This window comes from Podarcis gaigeae, assembly GCF_964106915.1.
Source record: "Podarcis gaigeae genome assembly, chromosome: 6".
Classification (NCBI taxonomy): domain Eukaryota; kingdom Metazoa; phylum Chordata; class Lepidosauria; order Squamata; family Lacertidae; genus Podarcis; species Podarcis gaigeae.
In genome coordinates this window covers 44,429,527-44,457,011 of record NC_139682.1, presented here as the reverse complement: position 1 = coordinate 44,457,011, position 27,485 = coordinate 44,429,527, and the positions used below count along the sequence as shown (strand labels likewise).

The window sequence follows — 27,485 nt, the reverse complement described above, 5'->3', positions numbered from 1 at the left end:
GTAAAAGTATGAACAATAAAATATCCATACTGTAGCACATTTTACTGAAATTGAGACTGAGGCTGTGCCTGTAAGCTTTTAACATGAAACTTACTGGTACTTTTCAAAAAAGCTTTTTGGTGGTAATCCGTTGATCTCAAATAACTTGTTCTTCATTATTTGGTATCTTGAGACTTTGAAGTTAGTAAGATTCTTTACTCTGCTTGGTATTATATTTTTCTCTTACTGTGTGCATTGTATATATTTTTAATTTGTATATGTTCAATGAACTGTGGCCTAGATTGCTGTTGAAACAATTGGGAACCAGAAGTTTTTTTTCTTTTCCTTAGTACACTTTCCCCATATACTTTAATTTCTACCCAGAGATAGATTTTCAGAAGCTGGCTGGCCAGCCCCTTGAGCCAGGGCTTTCTTGTATTTAGTAATGAGAGCTTCCAGACAGCTCACATTAACGGGACCAGTGTGCTGTTTCAGTACACCCAAGCCTTCCAGGCTAGGCATGCAAGGAACTTCAGCCACATGGCTGCTGCCACGGACTAGTGTCTGGGTCAGGTGTGGGGTGTGCAGTCTAGTCTTCTTGCTGTGAATAGGAAAATATATTTTACTTTCCACAGAACACATCCTTTCCAAATCTTGCACCCTGTGGAGTACAACTCCCATCAGCCACAGGCAGCATGGCCAGTGATAAGAGCTGATGGGAATTGTAGTCTAGAACATGTGGAGGCCACCAGATTGGGAAAGGCTACTTTACAGTAACCTGCTCCAGAAGTTATCTATGCATGCCTTTTCACAGTTAAAGAGTATATACTCCATGTATATATACCTGGAGCTTTTCCTTGCTTCCTTTGGTGTCTTTTGGGTAGCTTTTATGTTGTTTCTTTTCTCTTTTAGAAGGAATGAACTGCATGAACAAGAATCATGGTTGTGCCCACATCTGCAGGGAGACCCCAAAGGGTGGCATTGCCTGTGAATGCCGACCTGGCTTTGAACTCACCAAGAATCAGCGAGACTGCAAGTGTAAGTTACTGCCTGGGGACCCTGTCTTGAAAGCCCATATAAAAGCAGCATTGGGTGGTTTTTAAATGAAATTGTGTTATTTTGCAGAAGAGGCAGGAAACACACATCTTAAGTCTTGTATTTTTTGGCTAAGACCTGATTTGGCAAAACCACACAGTCAATTTTTTAAATTATTATTATTATTTTTTTAAAATGCACATCCTTGTACCTATACACCTAAAGGTAAAGGCACCCCTGAACATTAGGTCCAGTCACGAACGACTCTGCATGCTCATCTCACTCTATAGGCCAAGGGAGCCGGCGTTTGTCTGCAGACAGCTTCCAGGTCGTGTGGCCAACATGACTAAGCCACTTCTGGCAAATCAGAGCAGTGCACCTTCCCACCGGAGTGGAACCTATTTATCTACTTGCACTTTGATGTGCTTTTGAAATGCTAGGTGGGCAGGAGCTGGGACCGAGCAATGGGAGCTCATCCCGTTGCGGGGATTTGAACCGCCAACCTTCTGATTGGCAATCCCTAGTCTCTCTGGTTTAGACCATAGCACCACCCGCATCTCCATCTATACACCTAATTATACCCAAATATATATGACGCAGTGCCCTAGTGGAAAGGGGTGAGCCTTCTCTTACAAAGTAGATCTCAAGTAGGGCATCTCAAGATTGTGAAATTGTCCGTGTTTTAGCATGCTGGACATGTGGGCAGGTGTATTGGTGCCAGTTCCCCATTTTTAAAAAAGAGGAGGTGGGAATGCTGCCGGGAATAGTGATAGTAGTAGATTCCCCTTAACATCCATCATAGAGCATACATCTTTAAGGATGTATGAGCTTTCATGCAAGAAAGGGAGAAAGTGGTGTATAAACAAATCAAAGATTTGTGTATAGAATACCTGCTCATTGAACAATAGGTTGTGTGAAAATCTTCTGGTCTGGTTATACCTTCACTTTAAGCAGGTTCACTAAGGTAGGACTCCAACACCTGAAAGGTGATTTTTGCAAACATACATGGGCCTGTGTCCCTGGTGGGGACTGGTTTCACTGACTCCCCAGGTACACCTGTGCTTTCTGCATCAATTCCTGCCTTCTATCTATATCTTCCTCTTGGTGCCACGTTATACAAATAGTTTTCCCCTTCTATGTGGCAAGGATAATGGAGCCGATTGTTTTTGATTTGGTGAAGTACATTCTACTGCACAAAAGCGTATGTTGTTATAAATTTGTTAAGGTGTTTAAAAAATATTGGTGTTTTGACTGCTGCAAACTCAAAAGGCTACCTACATGATTTGATGAGTGTCCTTGGCGTGCATAAACCACTGAATTTTATTTAGATCGATATTTTCAGTGTCCTGACAACTTGGACCCAAGTTTCTGAGTAACTGACTTCATGATGATAACATTTGAGAGCTATCATTTAGTATGTGCATGTTTTATTGCCCCTTCCAGTGACCTGCAATTATGGAAATGGAGGATGCCAACACACTTGTGATGATACAGATCAAGGGCCAAAGTGTGGTTGCCATGTGAAGTTTGTACTACACTCTGATGGGAAGACATGCATAGGTAGGTGAGAGCTATAGTGCATACCTTGGCTGAAAGAGCTTTTGTGTATTCTCAATGGGGAATAGAGTGCAGTACTTATTAAATGTCATACATATAAGGCTGTATAAGCCTTCTGCCATAATAAATTACGGGGGTTTATTTTTTCCACCTAGTATCAATTCCAAATTATGTTCAAGATGAAAATAATATAATGATATAATATTAATCTAATTGCTTCTGTCCCTCTAAAAGTCACTGTTGAAAGAAGAGAAGAAAAAAAGCTAAGAGTAAAAAAATGTGTAAGGTGCCAGACATAAAGACTGTGTTTGGACATCACACTAAACTATGCCTTAGAGAGATGTGAACGAACCCAGCTTCTTTGAGATTGCACACCTTTGCCCTCCATTCTTCTCCCCCATCCCATGTGTTAGGGAGGAGGTGGTCAGAAGTTTTCACCTCTATTTTTTGTTAGCCTCAGTTTGTTATGTCATCCAAGCATTAGAAACTGTGGTTAACATTAACTATAGTTAGTTTCAAACGAGCCTCGTTGAAACCATGGTTTCTGAAGATGGCTTGTTTAAAATAGCCATAGTTAACATTCATTACAGAGCTGGATTTGGACAACTTTACAAGCTGTACTTAATCAAATGTTTTGGCAGGGTAGGTGGTTTGCCTTTGTGGAGCATCAACAATCCCCCCCCCCAATGAAATGGTTATTTCGTGGTGCCCACAGCAGTTTCTTGGATTTTCAAGTGTGTCCCTGGGCCCAGAAAGATTAGCGAACTATACAGTGGTACCTCGGGTTACATACGGTTCAGGTTACATACGCTTCAGGTTACAGACTCTGCTAACCCAGAAATATTACCTCGGGTTAAGAACTTTGCTTCAGGATGAGAACAGAAATTGTGCAGCGGCGGTGCAGCGGCAGCAGGAAGCTAAAGTGGTGCTTCAGGTTAAGAACAGTTTCAGGTTAAGAACAGACCTCCAGAACAAATTCAGTTCTTAACCCAAGGTACCACTGTATATTAAGCCATAAGATACCTTGTTGTCACAACCTAGCCTTTGTAAAGCATTACTCTGCATTTAACTGTAAATGATTTCCAAAAGACTGCTTTTTGCCACCTTCCACTTTCACATTAGGAATAGAATCCATAAAAGTTCAAAATGATTCTATATTGCAGCCAAAGGTCCAGCTGCTCTGAATTGTTCACAGTCTGGTACAATTTGAAAGGAGATTGAGTTTTTAAAAAAGTATTTTTCCACAACGACAAGTTATTGAGCACAAAAGGCTTCCCCTGACAATCATTTTGTATTGAGATTAATGTAATGTGTTGGTTGAACCTGCTACAGAACTAGGGAATGATGGGTCTGTCTGATTCAATTTTCTCTGTATCTCAGTTTTCCAATTAAGTTCTCAACATTTTTACAGCAATTTGTGATTTTAAAAAAACCCTGATGAATATTCATCACCATTTTAGTGTGAATTTCTCCCAATAAACACATTTTTGTCTTTGATTTTGCCTAATAAACTTTTTACAATTTCCCCTTACAATACATTTTTTATGTTATCTTCACTAATATATGCATTTGGATTGGGTTTACTTGGCTGTGAATTTTAAAGGATGGCTGTGTTTTGATTCAGAAAGTAAGAATTCGGTAGGTTTGTCTTTAAATGTGGACTTAAATCAAGTTTTTTCCACCATCCCTATATAGAACATAGGACCACTCTGATTACATTTTGTGGAGCATATCTTCTACACAAATATATATGCCCACACAAATGGATGAGCATGTTGGAGATTGTAGCCCTGCCGGACTTGGGTCATTAGTTTAGCACCTGAGCCTTTCCGCAATCTCTTAGTACAACTTTTTGCCCTAAGGTAGGGCATCTTCACTGACATATTCCTTTATTTGGAACACACACACACACACACACACACACACACACTCTGAGAGGAAGGTGACTTCATAGTTCCTTTTGGCAACTTGATCCATTGCTGAACTACTTTTTAGAGTTAATATCTTCTTTTCCATCCAACCTTCAACTTAAATTGCCATGGTATGATTATGTTTCTTCTATTCTCTTCAGATAATACTGTGAAGAAGAATATTTCCCACTCCAACCTGTTTTAATATGGGTTCATCCACACCTCTGTTTGCATTACCACTTTCCCTGGGGAAAACCTGCTATTTATTGCTGAATTGGAACAAATGGCAGTTATGTTTTCCACAGATTCAGTGGTATAGAGCAGGTTTTCCAGGGGAAAGCTGCAGAGGCATACCTAAGGTCCCTTGCTCACTTGGCAAGGAGTTGCATCAGTCCCCCCCCCAAAAAAAAAATCACCTTAGCACAGTAGCCACATTAGAAATTGCAACATTTTACTTGAAGAGTCCAGAGTGAGGACAAGGCAAGGAGGGACGGTGAAAAAAGTCACACACCCATGTGCCATGGCACAGGAAGAAACGGAAGTTTCTCCCACATTTCACCTTGCTACAATAGTAGTGGCATATCACCACACACATATACACCAAAAACTTCATAGTCTGATAGGTGATTTTTGTCGTCGTCTCCCAACCAGGCCTGTGCCCCCCAGCAGGGGCCAGTTTCACCAGCGCCTGGATATGTCTCTGGAAAACTGCAGGGCAAATGCAAAATCTCTTGTGCCTGTGCCTAGAAAGTGCACGAGACAAGTGGAAATGTGGACAAGTTTTATATAGAGATTGTCACTGTGCTGCTTGCTCTCCTTCCTCTTTTTCTGGGATGGACATACGCATTTCCTTCAGCCTTTCCACATATGAGTTGTCTCCTAGACTTTTCATTCCCCATATAGCTTGACTCTGAAATGTGTGTTGGCAGAACACAGATATTCTGTTTGCTAAGCTCTCACACAAATGTTGTCTTGATACAAGTAGTGCAGGAACACAGAGAGCCTTCTGTAATATCAGCATTGCTACAAGTTCCTAATGCAGATGCACACATACCTCCTCACCCTGTGAGGAAGATGTCTATTATTCTGTTTCTGGCTGGTTCCAGGCTGCTGCTATTTTTTTCAGCTGTGATTCAGTCACAGACCAGCAAATTCAGGTTACACAATTAAAGTGGATTTGCTGTTCTTGCCCAGGAAACCCCCTTCCAAAACCCCCAGGTATTCTGCAGGAAGAAAAGCAATGGGAAAATGCACTAGGAAGTAAGGAATAACAAACTGCTTGATGCAATGTCATATAACTCTCCCTGTGAGCAAATCAGAATGAATGCACAACAACCAGTGCAGGGCATATAACCTCTGTACAAACTTTGTGCAGGAGGAATGCTCAACGGATAGGTTGTATGGAAGCGACTATTATCAGGCGATGCTATTGATATCAGCTCCAGGTTTGGAGAGCCATTGGGCAAGATGCCCTCTGAAGGGAGAAGAGCCCTGTTCTCTGAACACCCCCCACTACACCACCTTATTTCTGTTCCTGTTACTCATTTGCTTGCTTCCCCCCTCTAGACACAATTTTCACTACCAACCAGAGGGAAAGGACAAGATTAGGTCCCTTTTCCTTGTTCTTGTCACTGCTCACTCACATGGAGAGGACAGGTGAACCAGCTGTGCCTCTGTGTGTGAGCAACTTGACAGTCACCCACAAACTAATCAGGAGAAGCTTTTTGATGCACACATTTTGGCTGCCATTTGCTTCTAGGGAGAAATGGCCCCTGTGAGACAAATAGCACGAAGATGCAACAAGCTAGGGACAGAGAGGAAAGATTAATTCCCTCCTAACCAATGTCCAGAGGGGGAGACATGAGGATGGGAACAGCAGCAATGCCAAGCAGAAGCCTTGGTGGAAGTGGTGATGATTGCCCTTTCTAAACCCTAGGAGCCAAGCTGATGCCACCCCAAGACACTGCATAGGGTGGCAGTCTTAAGCTCTTAAAAAACAGCCAGCGAGAGAATCACAGTTCTGTCATGTGTAGTTTTGAGGATAGCAGTGGGACAGATAAACATAGGAACCCAAAAGCTACCAGTACAGGATTGTTCTCTGTGGGGGCTCAGCCATGCTTCAGGTTTCTAATAGAAAATGGAGTTTAAACACACAAGCACACGCACAATTTTGCTTGCCAAAAACGTCCACAAATAAAATGTGGTTGCTTAATACTACAGATGCACAGTTGTGCTCAGTAAGTTTGGAAGTCCTTATGGGCTGAATAACAAAGACAGTTTCGACTTCAGTCAGTAGATGCTGCAAGAGTTAGCTGGGAGTATACTACATGTTTGGAACTTGGCGTTCATACAGTATGTCTCTTTAAAACTGAATTGCAAACAGAGATAAAAGTCATGGCTAGTTTTGCCCTTTAGCTTGATGTTGTGTAGTTGATCTTTTTTTTTTTTAACCAACTGAAAATGGGGGGACGACAATGACCAGCTTGCAAGCATGGTATGGTATGGGGTACTTCAATGCTTTATCCCCAACTTGTGGTCCCAATCTGGATCAGGTCCCCACTCCTAACTATCAGCAATGGGATAAGCCCCCAATTGTTCCAATGGCAGCTTTCTTTCCCAATGCAAACAGCAAGTGTGGTCAGCCTCCTACCCCAGCTATTGGTTTAACAAAAAAACAGTGACACAATGCCAAGCTATGTGGTAGAACTCACGTTTAGTCCAGCTCAATCCCCTGCCAGCTATTGGTTAAACAAAAACAGCAACACAACGCCAAACTCTGTGGTAAAAGTCACGTTTAGTTTGGCTGAAATAGTTAGCATGGAGTCTGAAATAAATGGAAGAATGTATAATGGAACAAATGGAATAATAAATCAAGTACTACAATATTAGTAGTGTGGATGAACATCTCTTGTATCTGTCTGTCTAATATAATTTTAATATAAACATGCCAGTCAAAAAATAGTTTGAATGTTTCAGACATGTACTCTTGTCAATGCACAGGAATTTCAGAATTTTAAAACACATTGAATGAATGAGTCTGCTTGTTGCACCAGATAGTTGTTGTCTTCTCTTTAGTATCCTCTTTTTTCTCTGGGAGGGTTGGAGAGGTTAATATTAGAACATAGCAGCCTGTTCTAACCAAAAATTTGGCATCATGATCTCTCAGCCTGAGAACAATTGTCGGAATGAAAGAAAACCCAACACATTTGATTTGTGTGTGTTTTGGAATAATAAAACATCAGAGAGAGATAGAAGCTTTACTGGTTTCAGATGCATGTGCAGCTTGACAGCAGATTAATTTTAAGACGCCCCATGTAGGAAGTAATCAAGCCACAAATTGCTGTAAATAATTTCTATTCTTATTGTAGTTTTTTTTTAAAAAAATGGAATAAAAACCAGCTTAGATATTGCCTTTGAGTGCATCTGCTGAGGTTCTCCGTGCTCTCCATACAGTTTTCACATGATAGTTTCTTGCTGGAATCAAGCAAACCTTGACCCTTGCACTGAATACTTTGATTTAACATCCAGTGTGATGATGCTCCCATACCAACCAAAGTCAGCCCAAATCCTGCTCTCCCCCCACCTCCATTATTGTAAGTTTAGAGTACATATCTGACCTCAGTTGTGGCAGTAGCTGAGTGTCTTACAACTAGTTTGTATTCCCAAGACATCCATTTGGTGCTGTTATTTTTATGTTATGTATGGAGAATTGTGGTCCAGAAACACTGGCGCCTGGATTCTTAGCAAATAAACTTGGAAATAAGTCACACTCGTTTCAATTGAACTTCCAAGTAATGTGCTTAAGAGTGCAGCTTAAAAGCTTGATCCCAAGCATGGGCCAAGCCTCATCTTTAATTTTGCTCATATGGAATAATGATTAGTTTTTTATTTACCAAAGCGGAATTCTAAAAAGTAGTTCTCTCATCTCATCTTGTATGGCTTGTCTTTATGCCACATCCTCCTTCTCGCCATGCAATGCTGTGTACAAACTTCGTTTTGTGCATTACATAAGCATGAAAGAGAAAACTCAACATAGATATCTTACAGTGAAGGTTCTTGTTACTTTATATATACAATCCTCTGGGCTTTCTTTAGTAATGTAATGGTATTAATTCACATCTAAGCTAACTGACTGATCCATCCATTTGCTATGATTTCAGGATGTTGTACTCAAAAGCCAGTTATAACCTTTCCTAACAATCAGCTTACAGTGTAACACTTGATCTGTAGTTGTTTTTCATTTATAGTTGGCGACTGAGACTTTTCCCTGAAAGTAGCACTTCTATTGAACAACACTTTTATTTTCCCAGAACCCAAACAGCAATATTTTGTTGATGAGAAAACTCAGATGTTTTTCACTCAGCTAATGCATTGAGCAGGGTGGATAGACTTAAACTGCAGCAATTTAAAGCAATGAGTTTTTAAAGATCTACCCCTTCCCCTTTTAAAAATCACCAAGTAAAAAAGAAAGTTTAAATCAACTTTTCCATTTTGAAAGTCAGCGTGCACACTAACTGCTTGCTGAAACAATTAAAAGATATTAACAACTAAATATATACTTTATACCAGGGATGAGAAAACTGTGGGTTCCAACTCCCAGCCCCCATATTGGTGTGTGAAGGATGATGGGAGTTGTAGTCCAACCAGTAGCATTTATGTGTGGTAGTGCGGCAAAGGTTCCCTTCCAGTGTTAGCATAACTGCAGCTTACGTGGATGGCGATGGAGCAAGGTGGGTACATTGGTGGGAGCACTGGATTGGCTCTGCCAGCATATCCACAAAGCCCTGAATTTGCCCCTGCCCAGCCCCAGCCTCGTCCTGCTAAGCTGCAGCAATGCCAGGTATTGAAGAGCAGCTCTACAGATCTGCCCCACCTCACTGGCTGCTACTGCTACATCTCGGCCAAAGCTTCCCCAGCCTTGCTTTGTACAGTCTAGGGGGTCAGCCAACTTTTTCAGCAGGGGGCTGGTCTACTCTCCCTCAGACCTTGTGGGGGACCGGACTATATTTTGAAGGAAAAAAATGAATGAATTTCTATGCCTCACAAATAACCCAGAGATGCATTTTAAGTAAAAGGACACATTCTACTCATGTAAAAACATGCTGATTCCCATACCGTCCGCGGGCCGGATTAAGAAGGTGATTGGGCCACATCCGGCCCCCGGGCTTTAGTTTGCCTACCCATGGTCTAGACGTTGTACAAAATGACAGTTGTACAAAAGTTCTGTTTTGTTTAGGAACTTATTCTGGACTCCAAAATGGGGAGCACATCAAAGAATACATTGGCAGGGAAGCATGACACGCGGAACACCCCTGCACTGAAAATGAAAACCTGGCCTTGCAGAGTACATAGCCTGAGCTTTTCCTCCATGTGTCCCTGCTTCTAGCTGCGTGGATGGGAAGGAAAGGAGCGAAGGCTGAAGCATCCCATTCATGTGTACTGCAGGGTACTCTCTGCTCATAGCTGCTCTACTTGTAAAACACTGTTGGATTGTGCAGGCAAGGGTTATTACGAGGCATCTAATCTCCCCTCCCAGTGGGGGAAGCCCAGGGGACAGATTTATAGCTAGGCGAGAGGGTAAGATACCTGCTTGGATATTTATAACTGCCCTTTTTTGTTTTATAGCCGAGTCTTAGCAAACAGCCATCCTCACCCACCCCCCTTCACCCATCCTTCATTTCCGCTGAAATATTTCATCATTTCACAGGGAATAAAGTTTCCAGCAAGGCAAATGCAAACCCACTCCCTTGACCGAGCACTTTGAAATTGAATGCGGTGTGTTTGAAAGGCTGCTCCAAACAGGTCGCCTAATACAGGTCCCCTTCAGATCACGCCGTGGCAGGAAGTGCAGTGAACTTGCTTGAATGACAGTTTCATTAGGCCATGGCTGGTGTTTTTCATTCCCCCCCACCCCATTTTTTTTTTTAATGCTGCTTTTAAAAAGGTAGATAATGAATAACATTCCTCTTATAGAGTTGGGTCAGTCCTAATGAAGGTTGCCTTGTCCCTGGGATCAAAGGCTGGGGGAAGAGAGGGCAATAACTTTTAAGTATCAGTTATTTATCTTCTATAAAAATGATTAGTGAATAAAGAGCTGCACAATGGTTTTGTGGAAGACTAGCCTCTAGCACATGGCAGCAGAATGGAAAGAATGAACTATGTGTATTTAAATGCATTGGTGCTGATAGCAGTGTATACTGCACAGCATTCTGAGGATTTAAAATATTTCATTCTTTAAAAAACTAAGACAGGTTTCTAGCCCTTATGGCTGCAGAGGTAAGCATGACTAGTAAAATCTCAAAAAGTAAGCAGTAGTTTGAATAAGGGAGATGCTTTGCATACAGAAGGTCTCAGATTCAATACCTGATACCCCCAACTAAAAATATTGTGTAGCATGTGATGGAGAAAAACTCTTCCTCAGACTCTGTTACTTACTTGTAGCAGTAGACATTACTGTGCTTGATGCAACAAATGATCTGATTCAATATGTCAGCTTCTTACATTTGGTTGTGGGGGGTGATTGCTTTACATATCCCTTTTCTCCTCCCATCATGGCCAACAGGAGATGACAAATATAGATATATGCAGTTTTGCTTTATTGGCATAATTTATTGGGCACAGAATATTCCAATATGTACATATGTAATAGGTGTGTGTGTTGCTATGTTGATTGTAGACAAAATTTACATCGTCCCCCAAAATTAGTGGGGATCATGGTGATTTCAGAAAGTGGTAGATCTCACAGTCTTGTGCACTGATTTTACTACTGTTTAATCACATGCTTGGTATTCAAATATTTGTTTTTTTAATATGAAAGTACTGGCAAGAATGCAAGTGGAAGGTGCATGAGCAAAATAAAAGTTTTTTAAAAAAATTATTTGCTATACATCCATAAAACTGAAAAACGATTGCATTCTTGGGGACTAGCTATGAAGAAAACATCACCTTCTCTCTGCTGTAGAGGAAAAGAGAACATCTCCTTCTTCTGCCACCCCCCTCCCCCATTGTAGACACACATTCACCCAAATGGTTTGCATGATGGGGAAGGCTGATCCTTCACAATCTGCTTGATGAGGCCTGTTCACAAAAGCTCTTCTTGTCAAGCACAAGATACGGAGATATTATTTGTAGCAAGATATGCTGAAAATTGTGGGCTCCGCTTGATCAGGAGCAATGGGGAATGAACTATTCCTGCCCATTTATTCTTTCCCATTTTCAGGGTGCATCTGTCTTTTCTCCACACTCTTGACTCTGGGATTTGGTACTCATTAGGTCTAACAAGCCAGCACTCAGACGCTATGACTCTCTCTTGCTCCCTTTGGGATAACTTATTCCACATGCTTGGTGTACGCTGCCCGGTCGCACGCTCTCTTGTGCTGCCAGCTTGTTGAGCTTTGGGTTAGGTTTGTCCAATTAGCTGTTTCTTTGTGTTGTTTGTAAGTGTAAGGCGTTAATATGGGTCAGCCTTGTGATGTCCCAGAAATAGCAGATGCTTTCATAAAGTCGTCCTCCCAGTGCTGCGGTAAACTTCACATATTCATGTCCCTTTAAAGGAGGAACTGGAGGTTTGCACAAGTTCATTTCTTAGGAGGGTTCAGTCAATCCAGAATAGGCCATAGCTCCAGGCTGGGGTACGTTGATCCTTATATCTTAGTATTCCCTATTCCTTTAGCCCAGAAGGCCTTGTGCAGCTTAGTATCCACTCCAAATAATCCTTAATGACATATGTTCATCTCAGGTGACTTCAATATGCTTCAATATGCTTTGAACTTCAATATGCTTTGAACCTTTGCTTCTTCCACTGAGCAAACTGCCGGTCTTCAGTTTCAATTGGTTTCTTTCAGAAACAGGATTTTGGTTTGCCACTCTTTTTGAGGCCATTTGGTTGCTATTCCAACATGAAAGTATGGCTGAATTACATAGCATCTCTCCCCCCCCTTTTTTTAAGCCACTCTTGGCCCCAGATCAGCAAACCACTTTTGATATGGTGGTGCTTAAAAAAGCATTGCACAATTCAGCACTGGCAAATAATGCATGGAAAACCTTGAGGAAGCCTTTGCTTTTGTATAGTTCATTATGCATTGTAGTTGTCCACAATCATTCCCAGGCATTAGCCCAGGTATCTAAAACATATGTTTCTTAGAGAAGACGCATGTTCAGTAAAGCACTGGAAGCAGACTTGAGAGAACTCAACTTCCCTAGGAAATAGAAATGTGTGGTACCTTTTATGCATCTCTAGCCATGAGTTACGCACAGCCAATTCTTCAGATGCTGCTATCTGAAGAGTCCCATATCAAACTCTGGTTAAGATGACGTAAGGAAAGGCATTTATAGCCAAAATATGAGAGGTTGCTTAGAGCAGGACTGTTTTGAATTTATATCCCTTAATGTGAAATAAGTTGTAATCCTATGCACACTTACTTGGGAGTAAGAATAATTTGGCAGCATTCAGTTTATACATCCTGACAGTGCAAGGATTTCTGCTTCTGCAGTAGGACTCCCCCAGCTGCCATATGCCCTCCTAAAATCTGCTTGGGGGCATAACAGATTTAGGGGGCATGTGGGGGGATAGTTGCAGCACCCCTCAAGTGTTTGGACCCCTAAATCCACCTCTGTTCAGTGCTACTTTGGATACAAGTAATTGAATGCAGTGGGACCTACTGTTGAAGGATCATCATAGGATAAAACTGTTGTCATTCATTTATCTTCTTCTGGAATAGCTCAGCTGATTAACTAGCATCAGCAGAGACCTACACCTAAGTTTGCAGATGAAAACCTGACAGATAAACAGATCTTGAGTTCCAGACTACCTCTTAAAACAGAAGCTGATGGGTGGCTTGTTCTGTATTAGCTGAGGTTCTGTCTTTGCTGTTCTGAACAGTTAGGTTTTCTTTACATGCATGCTGCCTTACTGCCCAAATGTAGTTCTCCTCCTCTGTGATAAACAAGAGCTCTTTCAAAGCTGCTTCTACATCTGGCTTGAGAAATTAGTTTAATATAGTAATAGAGTTCAGTTTTCTCTCTCTCTTTTGTCTGTCTTTTTATTCTCAGCCTATGCTCTGAAAAAACCCACTAGTTAGTATTCTAGCACAGCCTGATATATGGTAGTAGACAAGCGGGGGTGTATGATGATTGGTGAACAGGAAGGAAACCATTATGAAATTGATCCATTGGCCAAGTGATTGGGTAGTTTCATTCAGCCAGATTTGTGGGGGGAAAGGGGAGGGGAATCACTGAAATTTTGTGACTCATCTGTGCTTTGGGAATATTTACATTTTTTAAAGCCAAGCTCCTTGCTAGATACTGTTTCTAAACCACTTTTTTATAATATTAAACAGGGGAGAGGCACCTCCAGCAGCACGTTACCCCCCAGACGTTTTCTAATGGTAAATATTTTTGTTCTCTATCTCTATGAGGAGTTTTAACTATAGCTGCATTTTGTATTTTTGAATATAATAACTGGGCACAGGGGCCTGAGCTGTTGTACTAACTGCATGCCTCACTTTGCACCCTAGAGAGTAGGGCAGAAGGGCCACTCAAAGGGGCACTGGTGCTTACTAACTATCTAACCTGCCCCAACTCTGCTATTTCTAAATCTCTTTTTAGCCTTTGTAATCTGCATGGTCCCCAGCTCTCAGGGAAGTGCGTGCAGGCCTGGAGCTACGCAGATAGTGCAGAAAAAGACATGCATGGCAACAGAATTATTCCACAAATAACAGAACTTTTATGTAATGTGGGGCTTCAGATGGCTGCTTGCTTTGCTTGGGCTAATGGACTGTTCTTTTGTTAGAAAATATAGCCATCCGCTTTTAGGGGTAAGGGGCAGTGTGTGTTCTGTTATTTGCTTCTGTATTGTGCAATCGCTAAAGCAGTTTCCAGAAGCTTGTCTGTCTCTGTTAGGTACTTAGCTGACTTTCATCGCTTACGTATGCAAAATCTACAGCAGTCTTTAATGTGCCATTAATGTGTTCAAGGATAGCATAATTACATCAATGGAACCACAAAGGCAACAAGGATTCAATGACTTGCCCCAAAACAGTGTTGAGATTCTATGGCAGAGCCAAATGAGGAGCCTGCATTTGGGAAACTTGTTTTTGAGTTACCTTTCTTATTGCCGCCATATATTACAGCAAGTATTGGCTTCTGTTCTACTCCCTAATGAAAGATTTGTTACTTAAAATAGCATGCTAACAGACCTGGATAAAGATAGGGGGGTTGTACTTTGATTACGGTAGCAACTATGAGCATTGCATCCATATTAAACCTAAGGACACAGCAGGAAACTTCGAAAAACCATGCCAACATTCTGTGGATGTCACCAGCTAGTCCCTACTTGCCACTTTTGACTTGATAATGCTGGGTTAGCTCTAATTCACATTGTTTTATGCAGCTCTGAAGTATAGACTGAAGCATAAGGCTGAGCTGAGTGCATCATTACTCACTTCTTCCATGAGGATTCACATGAGACGAAAGGCTATGTGACTGTGAGAAGGAAGGGGATTTGCCCTTTTCTGAGCTGCCTTATTTTGTAATGGTAGAGTTGAGGTAGGAGATAAGCACTGATGAAGCAGAATGGATGAAGGGAAAAAGGAAGGTCATTTTGTCTCTTACCGATGATCAAGGCAATATCTTCAGAGACTAAGGTTAGCACCACACACACAAGGCAAAACTCAAATGGGTTGGTGACAACCACTATTTTTACAAACTTAATATGCTGCATAGTCTTCCAAGGGCTCTTCCAGATGATTATTTTTTTGTGGATGATACTATTTCATCACTCCTTGATGCTAGATGATTTGCACCAGATATGTGCAGTCTGTGTCTCAAATTGTAGCAATTCTCAGTTGTTTTGCTTGTCCCATGCTTGAAATGAAGGATTCCTATTACTAAGCGATAATAATTTTTGTAGGGTCCTGGCATCATCTTCACATTTTTCACAGCACTAGTAATAAGCTTTCTTTCTTTTCCTGTCTGTCTGTCTGTTTTTTGTTTTTGTTTTGTGTCATAAGAGTGCTAAAACTTGATTATGCCCCAACCATCCCCCAGTATTCTACTTGGACCACCCACTGTCTATTTAAATCAAATCAAAGACTCTGCATTTCCTCCATGGGGAATATGTTTTTGTTTGTTTGTCATAATGGTATCAATATAGCAGCCCACCGACATGTTGAATATGCTTGTGGGGAATATGCTTTGAATGTAATAATGCTTCTGAAACATTTTGGTAGGTGATGCTGGGGAGGCTACTTACAATTTTGAGGGGGGAAATAGCTGATGAGGAAAGGGTGAAATTTCCCCCTTTCCTCCTTCCTCCCACCTTGCTGCTCAGCTGAACAAAATTGCTTCCCATTGTTTGGGGCTTCATTACACACATCAGTTACCCATCAAACATTTTTGCACCATAACTAAAGTCAGCATTACCCCACACCTGTACTCTGGACTGGAGATTGCAGACCAAGGTGTCAGCTTTGTGGTACTTGAGAGTAAGGCTGGCCCTGGCTGTTGTACACTCATCTATGTCACATGTTTCCTTGTCTTGGCAGCTCACATGTTTTGCTCAACAGTTCTGCTCCAACTGTAGAAACATTTGTTTTCAGCTTGGAGATGTCTTGTTGACTTTTGTTAAACAACTCCCATGTTCCATCCTGGAAGGCATTACTTCTCAGTGAAAGAGCCAGTGTGGTGTAGTGGGTAAGAGCGGTAGACTCGTAATCTGGTGAACCGGGTTCGCGCCTCCCCTCCTCCACATGCAGCTGCTGGGTGACCTTGGGCTAGTCACACTTCTTTGAAGTCTCTCAGCCTCACTCACCTCACAGAGTGTTTGTTGTGGGGGAGGAAGGGAAAGGAGAATGTTAGCCGCTTTGAGACTCCTTCGGGTAGTGATAAAGCAGGATATCAAATCCAAACTCTTCTTCAAACTCTTTTTTCTGTATACTGATGGGAGTCAGCATTCTTCACCTGATCTTAACATTGGCAAAAGGTTTACAACCTTAGCCCTCTGGAGATCCTTTGTCATTCAGTTCCTGTGCAAGAGAAATACTAAACACTGGAAAGGGATGCTGCCCCTGAAGATCCTGATTAAAGTTAGAATTGATTCTCACTGCAGGAAGAAGTTACATGATGCTCCTCCATACCACAAAAAAACAAAGACAGTTCAAGGTTTCAGGGAGAAGGATTAAAACCTAGATTTTTCCTTGACACACTAGATTTTAATATGTAGAAGTATTTTCTATGTTTCCCCCTCTGTGGGGCAGCATTTTACTATGTGAGCTCCCACCTACAGCCTCTGAAGTGGTGCAACCAAGACATAGGTCTTCTACTTCATTAAGAACTGTAATTACTGATTTGGCAGGATATCACAAAACAGAGACAAGAGATGTCTGGGATGCTGACTTAAGACGTATGGAACTTTTCCGTTTGTTAGCCAGTTGTGCTATGGCCTGGTGTATCTGCTGTGTAGGGCCCCAGAAGCAAGGTAGTCTTGCTTTTCCCACATGCATGTGTGCATGCTCTTTGTGGTTTTGTGAATCATGTTGATTCTCTTAGATCTGGAGAGCCATGTTCCCCATAGTCACTTAGGATGAATAGAAAATATCACTCAATCTGCTGTCTCTTAATTTTGGAAGAGAAAGTACAGTAAATTGGTGTCCTCCACTATGGTGCTTTTCAGATGTTGTTGGACTGCACCTCCCAACATCTCTTGACAATTTGCCGTGCTGGTTGGGGCTGGACGGAGTTACTAGTCCAACAATATCTGGAGGGCACAACAGTGGCCACAGTAGCGGCATGAAGATGGGAAAATGCTGTTGTGTCTTAGAGGCTAACTGGTCACTGTGATGTGTACGCTTTTGTAAATAACAGTCCATTTCATCATACATCTGATTTATCATGTTTCCTCTCTCCATGAGCCATGTTGCCTGTCTTTATTGATTTGCAACATTTTCTTTTCCTAGATGGCTTATTAGTCCATTTCCTAATAGAGAGAGGTTAACAGCATGATTTGCTGTTTCTTAATGTGCTGCATAAGATATTCATTAATATGAACAGATGACATATGCAAATAATACAAAATGCCTCAAGGCGATTAAATTCAATACAGACTGTAAAGATTTACAGAAGGATCATGTAAAACTATGCTAGGACAATAAAATGCAAAATAAAAATTCATTGTTGATGGGTTTAAAAATGTCTAAACATTTTAACAGCTTAATTGTATAGCAGTCTTTGCATAGCTAATTATGTAATAGCTACATACTAACTTGGCATACGAGAATATAGTTAAACACCTCATTAGTGCTTATGGCTCAGAAAAGATCTTAGTTATTTTCCCCAAGTTCTGAGCACCGCAGGATGTTGATGACCTTTTAAAATTCTGTCTGCTTTAAGGCCACTGCGTTCTTACGCAAAAAATGTTCCATATGTGCATTGGTGCCTGTGGATCTGCCTCATATGATAATGGTTACTATGGGTCTGCTATTGATATAATCAGCTAAGGGTACACCCCGTCCAAAGTTTAAGATGGCAAATAGATGTAAATCTAAGAGTGGGATATAAATTTAAAGAATAAAACATTAGGCTGTTTGGAAAGAGAGAAGATGACGATCATGACAGTGATGATAATGATAAATATTATGCCAGTCTGGTGTGAATATTTCAGGTTGCATGTTATAATAGGTGCACAATTGCAGTAGGAATGTAACCACCTACATTGCTTAGTCTGAAACCAAATGACTGATCAATGTGTGCTATATTAGTGGAATTAATCAGTCTCGGAATCGTATTTGTGGATTTGTACATGCAGAGAAAAACCAAGTTTACTGTGCACTAATGGTACTGAGGTGTATCCCCCCAAAATTGTCCTACAGGGTGGTGCAGAAGAGCCAATGTCTCACCCTCAGATATTGCAGACTCCAACTTTCACCTGCTCTGACCACTGGCCATGTTGGCTGGAGCTAAAAGGGGCTGTAGTCCAGGCCATCGGAAGGGCACCACATTGGCTACTCTGGATAAGAGAATGTGCAACTAATATAATCTGTCAAAATGCTGATTAGTAAATTTTGGTGCTTGCTTGTTTTCTTTGTTTTATTAAGATCAAGCCGCCTAGACTACATAAGCTTGGAGTGGGAAGGAGGAGTTGTCACAGGGTGACAGGGAGAGAGAGGCAGCTTCAGTGATGGAATGTTTAGGGAGAAATGTAATTAGCAAGTTGCTTCACTTTTATGCCCTGCAGAGTGCCTAGCAAAATACTGGTGCAAATGAAATGTGTGATGCATTTCTCCTAAAGCTCCCATTAAATTTAATTGAGGTAGATTTCACCCTAAAATGTGTAGTAGTTGTAGAAATTGTAAATGAAACTGATATAAAGTGCTAGTGCAAAGAGGTGCCCTGTTTGGGCAAAGTGGCGAGGGGGTGTGTGTTCAAAAAGTATGATCAGAATTCAACACACCTTTCTTCCTACTTGGAAGATCAGCTCAGACCATTATATAATAGTCTAGTTATTATATTGTAAGAAAAATGCTATTGTCTTAGCTACCAGCCCTCCATAACTACACACCTTATCAATAGTTGTGACATTACCTAATAATTGTACGGAGACTATAATTTTTTTCACTTCAGTATGTAAGCAAATTGCTGGTTAAATATGTTAAGAGGGACACGTAGGAGCTTTTCTATGAAACTGGAGTGTTCTTAATGAGGGCCACCCACAACGTTCTGTTCTGAACTTCCTTGTTCTGGAATAAGAGATTACGTGTTGCCCTAAAATAAAGTCTTATGTAACCACTGGTACCCTGAACATGAACTCTTGCTGCCTTTGGAACATATTGTTTGCCTTTTCTATCGGCCTCATAACAAACCATAACTGGCCCTTTTGCATACCAAAGGCCTAGACTTCATGGATGCTTTTCACAAAGTATATTTAAGAGGAAATAAAATCTTCAATGACTTGCTTTGCTTTGGCCCAGCCCTGAAACTACAAGAGTTAAAGTACAACATTTGCTTTGATGGGTTACATTACATAAACTAAGTATGTTTATAGTATTTTAGTTTCATAGGCATGGGTCACTTTTAGACGGAAAGCATTCCAGTTTCTTTGCTCACTAATACCCAAAACAGATTACATTCCTTAGAGCCCAAGACACATACTGTAGTCACTAATATTCTCGAATATGAATCTTCATTAACAAGCTACTCCTTTCTATGCAATGTACTTTGTGGCAAGAACAACAAATGAAGATTGATTTGCAAGCACATTTTGTCAAGATGTAAATGATGTGTGTTAAATACTTCCCCGTCCTGAGTAGCAAGCATCTGAGTTGGTTAGAAGAATTCAATTAAAGTAAAAGCCCAGCCAATGCTGCTATTGTTCATGTACGCAAAGGCAGATTATGTATGTAACAGCAGTGGGTGGAATAGTAGTGTGGCCCCAGTCACCTAACTTCTGACTGGTCACATAACGTCTGCTTGTGGGGAGGAAGAGGGAGAAGTGGTGAAGAGTTTGGCATAGTGCAAATGCACCAGCAGAGCCAGTCCATGTTCCTGCTGGTGGGTTTGCACTGTGCTAACCTCTCCACCACCTCCCTCTCCGCCTTCTGTGTACTGCCAGCCCCACAACCGACCAGAAGTCAGGTGAGAAGCAGAGTCCCACCACGCTGTCTGCTGCTGGTATGTATGTATGTATTTATTCATCCATAGCATTTGTATCCCACTCTTCAGCCAGAAAGGCTCCCAGAGTGGCTTACATACCAATATCAATACATATATATAAATAGTAGCTACCAATTACTACAATCCAAAAAGTTACAACATAAATAGAAAACAAGGTGAGGAAGGAAGATGAAATCAAGCAAACTTATGTTACCAGGTTCTCATATCAACTAACTGACATTGATGCAGACGGGTCTAAAAACAAGCCTTGTTGGACCCTTGAGAAATAGCCTGACTTCCCTACCTTCCCTGAGGTGTCTGCAGCAGAAATGTGTTGATCTTATGGGGAGTGGTTTGGCTTTCTGGAGCCTAACTGGCTTCTCTTTACTCCACCATTCAGAGCAGATGGTTCTGCTGCTCCATCTCAGTCGGTTCTGAGTGGGGAGGGGGAGGAGCAGCCCAGGCTTTCTGGTGAGAGCAGTAGCATGTGGAAATGGCAGTTCCTCGTGTCTGCTTGTTCTTCTTTTCCTCACATGGCTGTTGGAAATGATGGGCGGTGGGGGTGGCAAACCAATTATTCCCCTTTTAACTTTTCTGCCATGTACACACTATGACAGGAGTGCCCTGAACTATTTTTTTGCAATGTCTTTGGCTGGCAAAATGAATTTCTGTGAAACAGATTATCTGACAGGATAATATTGGGCACTCTGCTTTCTTTCTTTCATTTTCTTTTTGAAAGTTTGATGTTGACTTTATTTCAGTTCATAAGCAGAAGTGAAATATTTTGTATACCTCAGTCTAGTACAGTTCATGGGAAATCATTTGCCTCAATATTCCCATTTTGTTTTGTTTTTTGTGAACTGCCCTGGGATCTTTGGATGAAGGGCAGTGTACAAATTTAATAAATAATAATAACAAGAAGACAGAATATCACCCAGAAACTTTATAAAAATTTCATATCTATCCTGTCAACACTCGTATAGTCTTCAGGAACTGTTGCTGAAGTTTTGAAGTATTTACGCATACTTTAAAAGTGTTCTCCGTTGTTGGTTTATCTTCTTTCAGAAACGTGTGCTGTCAACAATGGAGGCTGTGACAGCAAGTGCCATGATGCAGCCACTGGCGTGCACTGCAGCTGCCCAATGGGATTCATGCTTCAGCCTGATAGAAAAACGTGCAAAGGTAAATGTCAGCCAAATGTATATCCAGTGTATGGGAGAACACGTTCCACAGAACAGGACTGGACCTCGTAGAGTTCCTTCTTCAGTTTACAAGTTGGAAAGTCAAATTTTACCTAGATGGGGCACTATAATTACGTGACGTCTCCCAGTGCCCCTTTCCATGAACTGCCTCATTTAGCTGTTGCCTCCACTGAGCCATCAATGGTATCCTCATCAACTGAGTTTCATAGTAACTCTGTCCTTAAAATTTATTGTGACATTAATTAATACTGTTGGTCCAAATCTAAGAGATGATTGCAGCATTTTCACCAGAGGCTGCTGGTGACAACTGTCTTAGCCATTGTTTTAACCTGGCTTTCCAAGTGTAGTGAAACCTCCATGTTCTAGCTTCATTCCCTCTTCACAGCTCTACCAAGCGTCATTATTTCAAAAGCCTGCCAACCTTTTCATTATTTCTTGACAAAGAAATAGGAAACATAGAAAATTGCCTTGTATCACATCAGACCATTGGTCTACACTGACTGGTGCTTGAACTCCAGAGTTTTAGACCGGAGTTTTTGTTTGGAGATACAAGGGATTGAACCTGCAACCTTCTGCATGTAAAACATGTGCTTTGCCGCCAAGCTACAGCCCCGAGGACTTTCTCAAAAGATTCTCCCCTCTTCCTCCGCATCCCCCACCACACACAAGTGCAATTGTTACTTATTTGTTGAATGGGACATTTTCAACACAAGGTAGCACTTCTGTTGTGGGGATTGCACATTTACCCAGCACTCAAAACTCTGCTGATTTTTTGCTAAGAAAATTCTGTTTCTGCCCCTACTTCTCAGCTATGGTGTCTTTTTGCAGCTGGGAGTGTTGAATGAAATATCATTCCTGTCTCCTGAGTGTTTATTGAATAGTGCCCATGTCCCCAAGCAACACAACTCCCCAAGATGCCAGTGCCATTTAAAAAGGGGATCAATTTATTTTTTTGTTACTTTTGAAGCTGAGCGTCAACCTGCTATACAACTCTCCTGGCCTTATGCTGCCTCCTTTCCCGCACCCTCCTTCCTATCACAGCAATGTTCATCCATGGACTGTTGGCATTTTGGAGACTGGGCCTTCCAGAGTTAAAGCTATATCTCCCACTGATAAATATGTACATGCGTGCGCACACATGGCTTCCCTCCCCCTTGGTTAATTACATGAGGACAGGGTATCACGCTATTGCTGCTGGATTGGCATTAGCATGAATATGAGTGAGAGAAGCGTGTAGGCTTTTTTATCATCTGGAAAGGCTTGCAGAGAAAAAGGTGAGACTCCACAAATGGAGGGCGTCTGTGTTCTGTCTCTGGCAGCTCCAGGGAACGTGACCTTAGTTAAAAGGGGGGGGGGGCGTTCTGCTGAAAGCTGTCTAACCGCCTTACTGATTCCAGACCCCATTTGCTTCATTATTATTTTTCAGAGCTCACCGCCTCCAAGATGCTAGAGTTCCAGGAAAGCATAATAACCCAGAGCCATATCCCCTGTGTCTGGGATTTTATTACAGTTTGGAGCTGTTTTACTGCTAGTTCACTTCACTCACAATAACAACAACAACAACAATAATGATAATAATAAAAAAGATCCGACTTCATAGTTCCTGCTAGAACTGATGGGATAGGGGAGACACAAGGGAGCAGCCTCAGATGAGGTTTGCTTGAACTTTCTTTCTGGGATTCATCAGCCTTGGTTCATTCTATTTTACAGACCATTTCCTAGCAATAAATTTTCTGGCTTGTAAGTAAAAATATATCTTAACAGGTAGCAGAAGCTATTTGAGAATTTAGGGAATTGTGTGTGTGAGGGGGGGTGGATGTGGGAGAGAGAAATGTTGATTTTTGCAAAACAGCCAAATTGTAAAGGTTTTTTTTTAGTCTATGTTTATTTTCAAAATAGTTCTTTGAAAACTATTTCCTCTTCCAATATAGTTATTTGCAATCCCTCCTGTTCATTATTCGAGTGCTCAGAGCTAGTTAATCATTGCATCCAGACAGTGATTATTGTGATTTTGGACCTAAGATTGGTCTTAGCCTTCATGTGCAGGGAGCTAATAAGGCTAAGCCACTGCCACTTCCCCACCCCTCTCCACTTAGGGCACAATCCTAAGGGGGTGTTGCGGGGATCATAGGGTACAGCAGATCTTTTCCTCTGCCTATGGAGAGGGAGGCCAATGAGCAGATAAGGGGATCTGGTCATACAAGCCTCCCTGTTGTGGGCACAGAAACCCCACTGGCCCTTGCTGCTTTGCTCTTTGTGCTCCAATAGTAGCAATGGCATGTTGGGAACTCAGCAGAAGAGGCTTTGGATCCAGCTAATTCAAAGGTCTCTCATTCCTCCAACACATTCCAGGAATTGCCAGGTTGGTGGTGGTGTGTCAAGTGTGCTAGTCCTGGGACTGTACTTACTTTCCAGTTCAATGGGGCAGGCAAGTGAAGAAAAACACCAGATCAGGGGGAACACACCTTTTTTTCCTGCTGGTGTGAACCTACCAAGGTGTTTCATATGACAGTTCCTCCATCTTAGATTCTCTCTTTCCCATAAGATTGTCCCGCTCAACTTCTCATCCAGATACAGTAGCAGACAGCCTGCTGGGGCAGTACTGCTCACTTAACCTCCAGTTGATCACACCATTGCTGCTTAACAAAAAGTAGAGGGTGAGGTGGCAGTGTGGTCAGTGCAGTGCAGACTCACTTGCAAGAGCATCGGATTGACTCTGCCAGTGTGTTTGCACTACACTGACCTTACTGCTGCATTGCTCCTCTACCTCCCAATAAACAGCAGCAGCACAACCAACCAATCTTGTGAGTGGCAGCAGCCTACCATTGCTACTGTCCAGTCATTGGTTGTTGTGAACCTACAGTCTTAGCCATATATCTGTCCCTTCTCAACAACTGGTGGCTTTCTGCTCATCTTTAACATAATTCTTCTGCTTCAGAACAATGCTCTGGGTAGCCTGTGCACTGTGTGCATGACCAACATCAACTTAGGCAGCAGAACCTGTGCACAAGGATGTATTTTGAGCAACTGCCTCTGAGGAAGGTGGCTACACTTGAAATGTCATTTACTATACCTACATGGCGGGCTACATTCTTCTTACTATAAACAGCTTCACATAGTCCCCTTTGAAGTTCATGTCTCTCACCTTTTCGGTGCTGTTCTGCTTCCCCCACCCCAAAAGTGGCAATGGAAGCCACATTTTGGACAGAACATAATTGCACATCTAAGTCCCTGCTTGAACTGGTTCCTTTTGGCTCAGTGCGCAGCTAAGCCAAGGTTTGGCTTAGCATGTTTGTTCAAATCAGGGCTTGTGGTTATTACTGAGGGCTCCCTATTTTTCAAAAGCCAAGCAGATCAGAAGGAGTGGGTGGGTGGGTGGGTGGGTGCAAGGAGGAGAGGAAGCGGAGTCCCCTCCATCACACGGGTTGAGTGGGAGGGGATGGGAGGTGCATCAAGCTGCTGTCAGTGGGGCAGGGAGCGAAGCTGCATGTCCACTGTGGCTGCTGCTGCTTTTCTGCTACTGAGAAAAGCTGCTCCACCTCAGTGCCAGGGGAAGGTAGTGTCACGGTGCCTGGAAGTGAAGGGTGATCAGCTGCCCCATTCTCCGTCAGCCTGTGGGAAGGCAGCTCATATCAGCAGCGTTATCAACTAAGATTATTGTGTGATATTGGTGGTGCCTTGAAATTGGTTGCTCTGTTCTCCCTCGCACGAGGAGTGATATATTGCCAAGTCAAAATTGTTATTGTGATGTGATTTCAAAACTGATTTTGGCCAATACAGTATATTGAAAAATTGCACACTGCTAAAACAGACCATAAAATATGTGGTGTTACCATGCAAAAATGACAAATAAATAGTTGGAGGGAAGGCAAAGGATGGGGCCGCAAATCCCATGGGTGCATTCCGTGGATTCCCAGGGAACCACTGGCCTAGAACAAACCTTGATGACAGCATATTGGGGAAGGAGGAGAGAGCTTAATCAGAAGCTCTGGTTCAAATGGCATGCTAGACCAAATTTTGGTTTAGCTGTTGTGCCATGCTGAGCTAAAAGGACTCAGGAGGAGCAAAACTGCTATAGTTCCCTTCCTGAGATCCTACACATTCATGCTAAGCCACGGTTTAGCTTCGTGTTAACATCACCTGTGTTTTGAACCCAGGAGTACCGCCCACCAATTCCATTTCTTCGTTGAGTGGGCATGCATTCAACTGTCACAGTTTCTTAACTAATTCCCTTAGTTAAGCATGTTTTTCCTTGTGTTTTCCCCCTCCCTACTGCAGATATTGATGAATGTAGGTTGAACAATGGTGGCTGTGACCACATCTGCAGGAACACAGTGGGGAGTTTTGAATGCAGTTGTAAGAAAGGATATAAGCTGCTGATCAACGAAAGGACCTGTCAAGGTAAAGTCATCTTGGGATCTTTGCTGAAAAGAGTGGTGCAACTATTGTATGAGTTCAAAGGTTTTAGGCACTGAGCTAGATTTGCTCACAGTTGTGGCCTGGAACATTGGAATGTTCCTTCTCCTAAGCACATAACATGCTCCAGAGCTAAGAAATTATGGGACAGTTTTCAAGGAAACATGATAGCCAGTCATTTGTTCTGTTCTCCATAAGAGTAAAAATCAGTTGAAATTCTTTGGAAGATCCTGAGATAGGCATGAGGAGGCCAGATACTAATTAGCCATGCTTTCAGGCACCCACCCAAGTAGAAAGGGAAGATGCTAAAATACTGCTTCAAAGATGGAAGGGGGACCTGATGCAGAATGGATCTGTATAAATTAGTCTCCACTCCTATTAACACCTGGCAGCTTTTTATTAAGCAGCAATATAATGAACTTATCTGTATGGCCGTTAATTAACACCCTTAATCCCCTTAGGCTTCTTTCCTAACTTCTTAGTCCTCAGTATAATTTGTTGGAAAAAAATAATGTAAAGTTTGTATTGCTGTCTTGATTTAAAAATAAACAATTTCATAAACATGAATTTTAGTTCATCATTCTGAGCACTATAAATGTTGGTTTTCTTACTTTGAAAAAAAAGTGTAAAACCAGGTGAAAAAAATGAACTTTGTAGTGTAGAAGAGGGAATTTTACCCACTGAAGTTCCCTGTTTAATGGTTGTGTAAAACAGGAGTTTTTGTATAAAGAAGTTCTGTCTTTTTTTCACCTGGACACCCTGTTTAAAACCCTGCTGTCCTGAAATAGATGTTACTTCAGCATATCTTCAGAGTACATGCAGGAGAGGATCCATAGGTGGGGGGTATTTAAGCTGGTGGCTGCTTTCCAGGGGCCAGCCCTAGACATTTTGCTGCCTGAAGCAAAGGACAAGATGGTTCCTTCCTATTTAATGTACAAAATCAGTAGGGCTGGCAGTTGCTGGATCAGCATTGTCTACCAGACCTGAGGGCTCCAGGCAGACCACGTGTCCTGCAACAGAGTGGAATGAACAGGGTCTTGGAAGGAATGGCAAGGGAGAGAGTTGATGCCACTGGCCCCATAACCCAGCATCTGCTGCCTCACTCTACTGTTTCCCTGTGGATTGTTCCCCTGTCCAGTAGGTTTAATTGGGTGTCAAGAGGAGAATTTTGGTGATAGATCTGCCAGCCCAGCTCTACAGAGGTAGATTTGTGCAAATTTTATAATTTGAACAAATCTACTTTTATAAAGCAGTTTTATCTTTTCTTTCAGGGGGAGGGAAAACACCAACATTTAGGCTGCAATCCTGTGTGCACTTACCATCGAGCAAGCCTAGTTGAACTCTGTAGGACTTACTTCTGCATAGGCATGCATTGCACTGTTATTAAGTTATCTGATCAATTTCATTGTAATTTTTTTAAAAAATCAAACTCTCATTCAGAAATAAGGTGCAGTAGATTTTTGGGAGATCAACAGCTGAGTCCTCAAAACTGTCATTTCTAAGATAATGGGAATTTATTCTCACTTCTGTGTTTTTTTTCCTTTTGAATAGGAAATGTATGGTAAATTTGTGCTTCCATGCAATTAACATGGCTAGTCTATTTTACTGACTCATGTTTAGTTGCTGCCTTTTCACTGTAGAGGCCCTTACAGAAAACAGTTAAAGGCAACATTATAAGAAGTATTAACATTAAATAATTGCAGTACAAAAAATGCAGTTAAAAACATTTAAATCCAATTAG

The 27,485-nt window shown here is 41.8% G+C and overlaps 1 protein-coding gene across 7 annotated transcripts in view; it reads left to right on the top strand.

Annotated features, from left to right (window-relative positions):
• The window catches only part of SCUBE3 (signal peptide, CUB domain and EGF like domain containing 3), a 118,141-nt gene that overhangs the window by 63,187 nt on the left and 27,469 nt on the right, over positions 1–27,485 (top strand). For 3 of the 7 annotated variants that reach the window (XM_083744939.1, XM_083744943.1, XM_083744945.1), the window contains 5 exons: positions 892–1,017; positions 2,458–2,574; positions 13,820–13,867; positions 21,192–21,308; positions 25,607–25,729. In XM_083744939.1, coding sequence (XP_083601065.1) covers positions 892–1,017; positions 2,458–2,574; positions 13,820–13,867; positions 21,192–21,308; positions 25,607–25,729 — 531 coding nt within the window. The remainder of the gene's footprint in view (positions 1–891; positions 1,018–2,457; positions 2,575–13,819; positions 13,868–21,191; positions 21,309–25,606; positions 25,730–27,485) is intronic. The other 4 variants (XM_083744944.1, XM_083744941.1, XM_083744940.1 and 1 more) reach the window with 3 other exon arrangements.